Here is an 11,836-nt window from a genome sequence, read left to right as displayed (position 1 = left end):
CAGACACACACAGACACACACACAGACACACACACACACACAGACACACACACACAGTGACATTATCACACTGTGTGTGTGTAAAGCAAACTAACTATTCTATAAAGCAGTCAAACTTTGGCTCTCTGTTCCAGAGTGAAACCTTTCAAGCTGGAGTCAGTCAGTGACATCATCAGCAGGTGACACCTTTCCCATGGTGCCCTGCAGCCTCCGGGGTCGCCATGGGAGACGAGCCGTACCCAGAATGCCGAGCGCAGGAGCTGTTTGACGAGTTTGTGTCGGCAGAGACCTGCAGGGCGGCTCTGCGGTCCTTCAGCCAGCTGTGTGAACATCTGCAGCTGGACCGGAGCACCACGGAGCGCCCGCTGTACCGACCAATCAAACACCGGCTCAACTACTGGCGGGCCAACGCGCTGTGGGTCAAACTGGACCGCCGCGCGGCGCACAGGGAGTACCAGAGGGGCGGAGCCTGCAGCAACACCACCGTACGTCCCTCATCTGAACCCTATCATCACATGTCAGCTCGACCACACTCACTGTCTGCTCTATGTTCTTAATATAGAATAATATTCTCTTATCTACTTCATTACCAAGTCTAACATCTATGTTCTTAATATAGAATAATATTCTCTTATCTACTTCATTACCAAGTCTAACATCTATGTTCTTAATATAGAATAATATTCTCTTATCTACTTCATTACCAAGTCTAACATCTATGTTCCTAATATAGAATAATATTCTCTTATCTACTTCATTACCAAGTCTAACATCTATGTTCTAATATAGAATAATATTCTCTTATCTCTTCATTACCAAGTCTAACATCTATGTTCCTAATATAGAATAATATTCTCTTATCTACTTCATTACCAAGTCTAACATCCACATGATGTTTTAGGTCTGTGTGTGTGTGTGTCTGACTATAGTATGTGTGTTTATTTTGTGTGTGTGTGTGTGTGTGTGTGTGTCTGACTATAGTATGTGTGTGTATGTGTGTGTCTTACTATAGTATGTGTGTGTGTGTATGTGTGTGTCTGACTATAGTGTGTGTGTGTGTGTGTCTGACTATAGTATGTTTGTGTGTCTGTGTGTGTGTCTCTGTATCTGTGTGTGTGTGTGTGTGTGTCTGTCTGACTGTAATACGTGTGTGTGTGTGTGTGTCTGTCTGACTGTAATGTGTGTGTGTGTGTGTGTGTGTCTCTGTATATGTGTGTGTGTGTGTGTGTCTGTCTGACTGTAATATGTGTGTGTGTGTCTGTCTGTCTGACTGTAATATGTGTGTGTCTGTATCTGTGTGTGTCTGTCTGACTGTAATATATATATGTGTGTGTGTGTGTGTGTCTGTCTGACTGTAATATGTGTGTGTGTGTCTGTCTCACTATAATATGTGTGTGTGTGTGTCTGTCTGTCTGACTGTAATATGTGTGTGTCTGTATCTGTGTGTGTCTGTCTGACTGTAATATATATATGTGTGTGTGTGTGTGTCTGTCTGACTGTAATATGTGTGTGTGTGTCTGTCTCACTATAATATGTGTGTGTGTGTGTGTGTCTGTCTGTCTGACTGTAATATGTGTGTGTCTGTATCTGTGTGTGTCTCTGTATATGTGTGTGTGTGTGTGTCTGTCTGACTGTAATATGTGTGTGTGTGTCTGTCTGTCTGACTGTAATGTGTGTGTGTGTCTGTCTGTCTGACTGTAATATGTGTGTGTCTGTATCTGTGTGTGTCTGTCTGACTGTAATATATATATGTGTGTGTGTGTGTGTCTGTCTGACTGTAATATATGTGTGTGTGTCTGTCTCACTATAATATGTGTGTGTGTGTCTGTCTGTCTGACTGTAATATGTGTGTGTCTGTATCTGTGTGTGTCTGTCTGACTGTAATATATGTGTGTGTGTGTGTCTGTCTGACTGTAATATGTGTGTGTGTGTGTGTGTCTGACTGTAATATGTGTGTGTTTGTCTGTCTGACTGTAATATGTGTGTGTGTCTGTCTGACTGTAGTGTGTGTGTGTGTGTGTGTGTGTGTGTCTGACTGTAATATGTGTGTGTGTGTGTGTGTGTGTGACTGAATGTGTGTGTGTGTGTGTGTGTGTGTGTGTCTGACTGTAATATGTGTGTGTGTTTCTGTCTGACTGTAGTATGTGTGTGTCTGTATCTGTGTGTGTCTGTCTGACTGTAATACAGTGGGGGAAATAAGTATTTGACCCCTTGCTGATTTTGCAGGTTTGCCCACTTACAAAGAATGCAAAAATCTACAATTTTAATCATATGTACATTCTAACAGTGAAAGACAGAATCCCAAAGAAAATTCCAGAAAATCACATCATATGAATTTATTAAAATTGATAACCATCTGATGAGGAAAAACAAGTATTTGACCCCCTGGACAAACAGCATGTTAATATTTTGTAGAAAAGCCATTATTGGCCAGCACAGATGTCAAACGGTTTTTATAGTTGGTGACAAGGTTTGTGCACATTTCGGCAGGGATGTTGGCCCACTCCTCCCTGCAGACAGCCTCCAAATCATAACAGGTTCCGAGGTTGTCGCCTGGCAACTCGAATTTTAAGCTCCCTCTAAAGATTTTCAATCGGATTCAGGTCTGGAGACTGGCTAGGCCACTCCAGAACCTTGATGTGCTTCTTCTTCAGCCACTCTTTTGTTGCTTTGGCGGTGTGCTTAGGGTCGTTGTCGTGCTGAAACACCCATCCTCGACCCATCTTCAGCTCTCTCACTGAGGGAAGGAGATGTCGGCCCAGAATTCCACAATACATGGCCCCGTCCATCCTCCCCTCAATACGATGGAGTTGTCCCGTCCCCTTGGCTGAAAAACACCCCCAAAGCATGATGTTGCCACCACCATGCTTGACGGTGGGGATGGTGTTCTTTGGGTTGTACTCGGTGTTCTTTGCCCTCCAAACACGACGAGTTGAGTTGAGGCCAAAAAGTTCTATTTTGGTCTCATCTGACCACATCACCTTCTTCCAGGCCTCTTCTGAGTCGTCCAGGTGGTGAATGGCGAACTTCATGCGGGCCTGTACATGTTTCTTCTTGAGCAGGGGGACTTTTGCGTGCGCTGCAGGATTTCAATCCATGACGGCGTAGTGTGTTACCAACCGTTTCTTTTGTAACTGTGGTCCCAGCTGCCTTCAGTTGATTCATCAGTCCCCCCTTGTGGTTTTGGGATGATTCCTCACCGTTCGCATGATCAGGGACACCTCACGAGGCAAGATCTTGTATGGAGGCCCAGACCGAGGGAGGTTGGCGGTGGTGTGGTGCTTCTTCCATTTCCTGATAACTGCACCGACAGTTGATCTTTTTCTCCAAGTTGCTTTCCGATTCTCTTGTAGCCCATCCCAGCCTTGTGCAGATCAACAATCTTGTCCCTGATGTCCGTAGAAAGCTCTTTGGTCTTGCCCATGGTGGTGATCTTGGATGCTGGTTGTTTGGGTGTTGACAAGTGTCTTTTATACAGGTAACGAGGGAGGCAGGTGTATTTGATGTAGACAATTGGTTTGGATTGGGGCTGTGTCTTAAAGAAAGACTAACTGGCTTGTAGGAGCCAGAATACTTGCTGTTTGTCCAGGGGGTCAAATACTTGTTTTTCCTCATCAGATGGTTATCAATTTTAATAAATTCATATGATGTGATTTTCTGGAATTTTCTTTGGGATTCTGTCTTTCACTGTTAGAATGTACATATGATTAAAATTGTAGATTTTTGCATTCTTTGTAAGTGGGCAAACCTGCAAAATCAGCAAGGGGTCAAATACTTATTTCCCCCACTGTATGTGTGTGTGTGTGTGTGTGTGTGTCTGACTGGAATGTGTGTGTGTGTGTGTGTCTGACTGTAATATGTGTGTGTGTGTATGTGTGTGTGTGTCTGACTGTAATATGTGTGTGTGTCTGTCTGACTGTAGTATGTGTGTGTCTGTATCTGTGTGTGTCTGTCTGACTGACTGTAATATATGTGTGTGTGTGTGTGTGTGTGTGTGTGTGTCTCTGACTGTAATATGTGTGTGTGTGTGTGTCTGACTGTAATGTGTGTGTGTGTGTGTCTGTCTGACTGTAATATGTGTGTGTCTGTGTCTGTCTGACTGTAATGTGTGTGTGTGTGTGTGTGTGTGTGTGTGTGTGTGTGTGTGTGTGTGTGTGTGTGTGTGTGTGTGTGTTTACGTGAAATTTCATTTCTGGGATTGCTCTGCTGCTCCTCAAATTCTGCCGGGTGCATGAAATCTCCACCATTCTCTGTCCTCTTGCTCTCTTTGTGTTGGCGTTGTGTCACATCTGTTCTCTCTACCAGTCTGACCTCAGAGCAGCATGTGATGTCATCTGTTCTCTCTACCAGTCTGACCTCAGAGCAGCATGTGATGTCATCTGTTCTCTCTACCAGTCTGACCTCAGAGCAGCATGTGATGTCATCTGTTCTCTCTACCAGTCTGACCTCAGAGCAGCATGTGATGTCATCACGCAGGCTTTTATTGGTTCTTCAGATAATTCGGTTGACAAGTGGATGGAAACATAGCTTGTGATTGGCCAGTGTGTCTGCTCTGTGAATGGCCGGTGTGTCTGTTCTGTGATTGGCCAATGTGTCTTCTCTGTGATTGGCCAGTGTGTCTGCTCTGTGAATGGCCAGTGTGTCTGTTCTGTGATTGGCCAGTGTGTCTGCTCTGTGAATGGCCAGTGTGTCTGTTCTGTGATTGGCCAGTGTGTCTGCTCTGTGAATGGCCAGTGTGTCTGTTCTGTGAATGGCCAGTGTGTCTGTTCTGTGATTGGCCAATGTGTCTGCTCTGTGATTGGCCAGTGTGTCTGCTCTGTGAATGGCCAGTGTGTCTGTTCTGTGATTGGCCAGTGTGTCTGCTCTGTGAATGGCCAGTGTGTCTGTTCTGTGAATGGCCAGTGTGTCTGCTCTGTGAATGGCCAGTGTGTCTGTTCTGTGATTGGCCAATGTGTCTGCTCTGTGATTGGCCAGTGTGTCTGCTCTGTGATTGGCCAGTTTGTCTGATCTGTGATTGGCCATTGTGTTTGCTCTGTGAATGGCCAGTGTTTCTGCTCTGTGATTGGCCAGTTTGTCTCCTCTGTGATTGGCCAGTGTGTGATCGTGGGGGCGGGCCCGTGTGGTCTGCGGACGGCAGTGGAGCTGAGCTTTCTGGGAGCTCGGGTGGTGCTGCTGGAGAAACGAGACTCCTTCTCCCGGAACAACGTGCTCCACCTGTGGCCCTTCACCATCCACGACCTGCGCGGCCTCGGCGCCAAAAAATTCTACGGGAAGTTCTGCGCCGGCTCCATCGACCACATCAGTGAGTCCGAGATCTGTTACACCTGTTCACATACATCTGTATTTCTTTATAGAATAACACCTGTTCACATACATCTGTAACCGTATAGAACCAAGCGTCAGACACTATCAACGGTACAGATATAGGTGTTACCGTATAGGACCTGTAAATAAAACCTGGCAACGAATTGTATCTCTTTGGCACGTAATAACCTTACCACCAAGATGGCGCCGCAGAATGGTGACACGGTGTGTTGGTGCGCTCTGTTTTGTTTTGTGTTTTAACTTTGTTTCTTGCGATGGTACCCGTATCTCATTCACCAGTGAAGAGCTCGTTAACTTCAGGGGAACAACACCATCGGACTTATTTCCCACTTTTCTTCTCCCTTCACTGGAAATTTTGGACATTCTGGTCAAAGGTGCGCTCACCGAAACGCCGGAGGAGAGGGAAACGGGCCGGTGTGCTGGTGCGTCTCCGCCAGCGAGGATTACGCACACCGTTACCGGGAATATTCCTCTCTAACGTGCGCTCACTGCCCAACAAACTGGAGGAACTACAACTGCTGTTGGTTAGAAACAGGGACTTTTCTTCATCTGCTGTTTGTGCTTCACGGAGACGTGGCTCTGTGGATGAATACCGGACTCTGCGCTGCAGCTGGCAGGCTTCCAGCTCTACAGAGCCGACAGAGACTCGGTCCTCTCCGGCAAAACTAAAGGTGGAGGAATCGGTTTCTACATCAATAGCGGTTGGTGCAACGACGTGACTGTGATCCAGCAGCAGTGTTCTCCTTACCTGGAATATTTCATTATAAACTGTAAGCCTTTTTATTCACCCTGAGTTCGCGTCATTCATTCTGATCGGTGTCTACATCTCACCGCAGGCCAACGTGCAGGACGCGCAGCGCATGCTTGCCGACCAGATACTGTGCGTGGAGCGGACCAACACGTCCCTAGTTATTGTCCTTGGTGACTTTAATAAAGGGAACCTCACTCACGAACTCCCTAAATATAGACAGCATATTAAATGCCCGACCAGAGAGGAGAACATTCTGGATCACTGTTACACCACAGTCAGGGATGCTTATCACGCCGTCCCCCGTGCTGCACTGGGACTCTCTGACCACGTCATGGTCCACCTGGTCCCCTCCTACAGGCAGAAACTAAAGCTCTGCAAACCTGTTGTGAGGACATCAAGGAAGTGGACCAGTGAGGCTGTGGAGGATATCCAGTCGTGTTTGGACTCTACTGACTGGGATGTGTTCAGGACTGCTACCAACAGTCTGGATGAGTACACAGAGGCTGTGACGTCATACATCAGCTTCTGTGAGGACTGCTGTGTCCCATCAAGCACCAGGGTGAGTTACAACAATGACAAACCCTGGTTCACAGCCAAACTCAGAAGGTTAAGGCTGGCTAAGGAAGACTCGTTCAGGAGTGGGGACAAAGACAGATTTAAAGAGTCAAAGTACAAGTTTAGCAAGGCGGTGAAGGAGGCTAAATGACGGTACTCTGAGAAACTCCAAAACCAGTTCTCAGTTAACGACTCTGCGACTGTCTGGAAAGGACAGGCAGATCACCAACTATAAGCCTAAACCCCCCCACCTCCTTCGATGACAGACACCTAGCCAACCACCTGAACGACTTCTACTGTCGATTTGAAAGACAAAAGGTCAGTCCTGACACCATCCCACACGACACCTCCCTCCAGCTTCAGCCACTGTGCATCACCTCCCTTACCTCAGCGGGGTCCTGGGCCCCCCCCACCAATGCCCTCCTTAAAGGTCTCCACCTCCACCCCCCTACCCACCTCAGTGACGACTCTCTCCATCCACGAGAGGGATGTCAAGAGACTCTTTAGGAGACAGAATCCCAGGAAAGCTGCTGGACCGGATGCTGTCTCCCCATCAAGCTTGAAGCACTGCGCTGATCAGCTGTCTCCAGTGTTCACAGACATTTTTAACACCTCACTGGAGACATTCAATTCAATTTTATTTATAGTATCAAATCATAACATAGGTTATCTCGAGACACTTTACAGATAGAGTAGGTCTAGACCACACTCTATTATTTACAAAGCCCCAACAATTCCAACAATTACAGTAATTCCCTCAAGAGCAAGCAGTGTGACAGTGGCGAGGAAAAACTCCCTCTTGGGAAGAAACCTCGGACAGACCCAGGCTCTTGGTAGGAGGTGTCTGACGGGCCGGTTGGGGGGGTGATGAACAGTGGCAATAGTAGTCACATTAATAATGGAACAGTGACTGGATGTAGCGGGAAGCAGCAGGGTTCAGCAGGAAGCAGCAGGAAGCAGCAGGAAGCAGCAGGGTCCAGCAGGAAGCAGCAGGAAGCAGCAGGGTCCAGCAAGAAGCTGCAGGGTTCAGCAGGAAGCAGCAGGGTTCAGCAGGAAGCAGCATGACATTGCAGGGCACCGCTGAGCTCAGCAGGGAGTGCAGCAGGACCACGGCGACAGCTGGAACCAGGATCTTGGTGCCAACGTTCTCCAAGGAAATACGCTGGGGGAAAAAAACATAAGGACTCCGGGGAGTAAACTCCCCAGCAGCTCAGTGTGTCAAAGGAAGGAAGTCCCCCGGCAGTCTAGAACTATAACAGCGTAACTATAACAGCGTAACTAAGAGAGACAGGTCATAAGAACAAATAAAATTGAATTGAATAAGGAGAGGTAGCTTTTTCGGGCTTAGAACCCTCCCCCCCTGCTGGCACATGTCACGTGCCAGCCTGCTTCAAGACCTCAACCATCATCCCTGTCCCCAAGAAGCCAAGGACCACAGGACTTAATGACTTCAGACCCGTCGCCCTGACCTCTGTGGTTATGAAGTCCTTTGAGCACCTTGTGCTCTCACACCTCAAAGCCATCACCGACCCCCTCCTGGACCCCCTGCAGTTTGCCTACAGAGCCAACAGGTCTGTAGACGATGCAGTCAACCTGGCCCTCCGCTACATCCTCCAGTACCTTGACTCTGCAGGAACCTACGCCAGGATCCTGTTTTTGGTAGACGGAAGACATGAAAGGGTTAAACACCCCCTATATAGAGCTTTTCACAAACTCAAAGTCGCTTTACAGGGCAGGTAGATAAACAAAACCAATATGTAGAATGCTTACGAACTCCAGTGCTTACCTTATCATAGCTATATGAACGTATGTTTCATCAGATCAGGCAGCTTCAATACAGGACAGCATTTCTTTTCTCTGTGATGCTTCAGGATCCTCCAATCAGGAGCGTCTGTTTCCTGTCCGCAGGTATCCGTCAGCTGCAGCTGGTGCTGCTAAAGGTCGCCTTACTGCTCGGGGTCGAAGTCCATGTCAACGTGGAGTTCAAGAAGCTGGTGGAGCCGCCAGAAGATCAGCAGAGACGCAGTGAGAACTGTTATTTTAATAATCGTTAGTAGCAGAACTGACGACAAAAATCAGCCTGGTTTCATCGTATGGTGACATAAGTACTGTGATAATATCTAATCGTATGGTCTGGTGATTCCCAACCCTAGTCACTCATTTCCTGGGTGAAAGTCTTTTCAATATTAGCCTAGAAATCTAAATGCCCCCTAGCGGCAGCAAATGTAATCTGCAGCCAGGGTCAGTCTAGCAACTCTCTGTTGGTTTGCGAGCTGGAAAAACCAAACTCTGGCCAATCACATTGTGTATAGAGTCGGTGGGCGGGGCTTAACACAATGACGGCAGAGTTGTGACGGTTGCGCGTGAATTGATGATGGCTGCTGCTGCTGGAGAACAGCAGTCTTTGGAATCTGCTTTGGCCGCGACTCTGGAAGACTTGGAGTTAAAGGAAGATGTGTTGGGAGTTTAAAGTTTAATCTATCAACTAGCGTTGCTCTGGTTGGTTGTAGAGCTATCCTATTGGTGTAGAGGGAATTTGAAAGACAACCGTTTGTCCCGCCCCTCGGATTGAGCCCTGACCAATGGGGAGTTCCCAGATCCAACAGCTGGATGTGGGGCTGGCTGGTCAGGCTACCTTCATATGTCCCTTTGTAGCATTACCTATTTAAAGCTAATGTACTTGTACTGGTTCTCTGGAGTTTGCACCTTCAAGGTTGAAAGCACTTAATCGGAAGTTGCTTTGGATAAAAGCGTCAGCTAAATGACATGTAATGTAATTAAAATAATAAAAGATTGATGCTTGGTGTCGTTGTTTTGATACAGAATTTCCAGAGAAAGTATGGCGATACGATGCTGTATCAATGTAAAAGATTGCAGTGCGTTCCTTGTAGGAATATGAAATGTAGGCAGCTATATTTCTTGTTTCCTGTTTGTGTGTGTGTGCAGAGGTGGGCTGGAGGATGGAGGTGAGTCCCAAGTCTCATCCTCTCAATCAGCTGGAGTTTGATGTCATCATCGGAGCGGACGGACGCAGGAACACGCTGCCAGGTAAAGGCAGGCTCCATCTCCAGCGCTGCGTTTGGGATTTTAAGGGTTTGAGTTTGGAGCCCAAAGTGATCTCAGTGCACCGAGTGTTTTTATCTCCAGTAGAAGAAGAACTAATCTCTGTTTGAACTAACACAAAATATCTCATCAACATCCTGGTATACTGGACATAACAGAGCGGGATGAATGAGAGGGAGAAACACCAGAGCAGGGGGAATGAGAAGGGGATGTAGCCTAAACTAACCCTGGGTCTGGCGGTCTGCCGGCAGGTTTCCGGCGTAAGGAGTTCCGAGGGAAACTGGCGATCGCCGTCACCGCCAACTTTAAGAACCGGAACACGACGGCCGAGGCCAAGGTGGAGGAAATCAGCGGAGTTGCTTTCATCTTCAACCAGCGGTTCTTCCAGCAACTACGGCAGGAAACAGGTTATTACACACAATGTTTTTACCAACTTTTTTATTAGTTTTTTCAACGTTCTTTTGTCATTATTTTCTCCAAATGCTTCAGTTCAATGAAAGTAGTGTACTGATCGTCTTTACAAGTGAAATAAATAATCAGTTCACTAACGTAACGTGGCTGGTTCCTTACTCTAGCGAACCAGCCACGTTACGTTCAATGATCATTGGGTTGAAAGAAACCCAAATTTCTGTCTCAACATCTGTCTGTCTCAACATCTGTCTGTCTCAGCATTTGTCTGTCTCAACATCTGTCTGGTGTTTCAGGGATCGATCTGGAGAACATTGTTTATTACAAAGACGACACGCATTACTTTGTGATGACTGCAAAGAAACAGAGTCTGCTGCAGAAAAGAGTTATTAAACAGGTAAACACACCTGGAACACACCTGGAACACAGAATCATTATACAGGTAAACAGACCTGGAACACAGAGTCATTACACAGGTAAACACACCTGGAACACAGAGTCATTACACAGGTAAACACACCTGGAACACAGAGTCATTACACAGGTAAACACACCTGGAACACACCTGGAACACAGAGTCATTACACAGGTAAACACACCTGGAACACAGTCATTACACAGGTAAACACACCTGGAACACACCTGGAACACAGAGTCATTACACAGGTAAACACACCTGGAACACAGAGTCATTACACAGGTAAACACATCTGGAACACAGAGTCATTACACAGGTAAAAACACCTGGAACACAGAGTCATTACACAGGTAAAAACACCTGGAACACAGAGTCATTACACAGGTAAAAACACCTGGAACACAGAGTCATTACACAGGTAAAAACACCTGGAACACAGAGTCATTACACAGGTAAACAAACCTGGAACACAGAGTCATTACACAGGTAAACACACCTGGAACACAGAGTCATTACACAGGTAAAAACACCTGGAACATTGAGTCATTGTGTTGTCTTCCCGTCCAACGAGAAACTTAGTTTTTCTGTGTTTAGTCATTTTCCAAAGTAGTGAACTGATCATTTATTTAACATATGGAGAGTTGTAGTTGTTTGGAACCTTTGACAATAGACCTTTATCACATGTTGACATGTCATAGTAGGAACAGCACATGTGTATTCAGACCCATTACTGATGGCTGCATTCCACTTAGGAGAGGTCCTGGTATTAAACCATAAATTATGGCTGCATTCCACTTAGGAGAGACCCTGGTATTAAACCATTAATGATGGCTACATTCCACTTAGGAGAGGTCCTGGTATTAAACCATAAATTATGGCTGCATTCCACTTAGGAGAGGTCCTGGTATTAAACCATTAATGATGGCTACATTCCACTTAGGAGAGACCCTGGTATTAAACCATTAATGATGGCTACATTCCACTTAGGAGAGACCCTGGTATTAAACCATTAATGATGGCTACATTCCACTTAGGAGAGACCCTGGTATTAAACCATTAATGATGGCTACATTCCACTTAGGAGAGACCCTGGTATTAAACCATTAATGATGGCTACATTCCACTTAGGAGAGGTCCTGGTATTAAACCATTAATGATGGCTACATTCCACTTAGGAGAGGTCCTGGTATTAAACCATTAATGACGGCTACATTCCACTTAGGAGAGGTCCTGGTATTAAACCATTAATGATGGCTACATTCCACTTAGGAGAGGTCCTGGTATTAAACCATTAATGATGGCTACATTCCACTTAG

General features: G+C 46.3%; 1 protein-coding gene across 1 annotated transcript in view; it reads left to right on the top strand.

The window, feature by feature from the left end:
* Positions 1-221: 221 nt before the first annotated feature.
* Positions 222-11,836, top strand: part of LOC114550471 (protein-methionine sulfoxide oxidase mical3a-like) — a 51,459-nt gene continuing 39,844 nt past the window's right edge. The window contains 6 exon segments of the mRNA XM_028571270.1: positions 222-485; positions 5,095-5,302; positions 8,540-8,656; positions 9,578-9,679; positions 9,946-10,101; positions 10,399-10,499. Coding sequence (XP_028427071.1) covers positions 222-485; positions 5,095-5,302; positions 8,540-8,656; positions 9,578-9,679; positions 9,946-10,101; positions 10,399-10,499 — 948 coding nt within the window.

Source organism: Perca flavescens, chromosome 23 (genome assembly GCF_004354835.1).
Source record: "Perca flavescens isolate YP-PL-M2 chromosome 23, PFLA_1.0, whole genome shotgun sequence".
In the NCBI taxonomy this organism is placed as follows: Eukaryota; Metazoa; Chordata; class Actinopteri; order Perciformes; family Percidae; genus Perca; species Perca flavescens.
The sequence above is the reverse complement of the archived record's forward strand: the minus strand, read 5'-3'. Positions and strand labels throughout refer to the sequence as shown.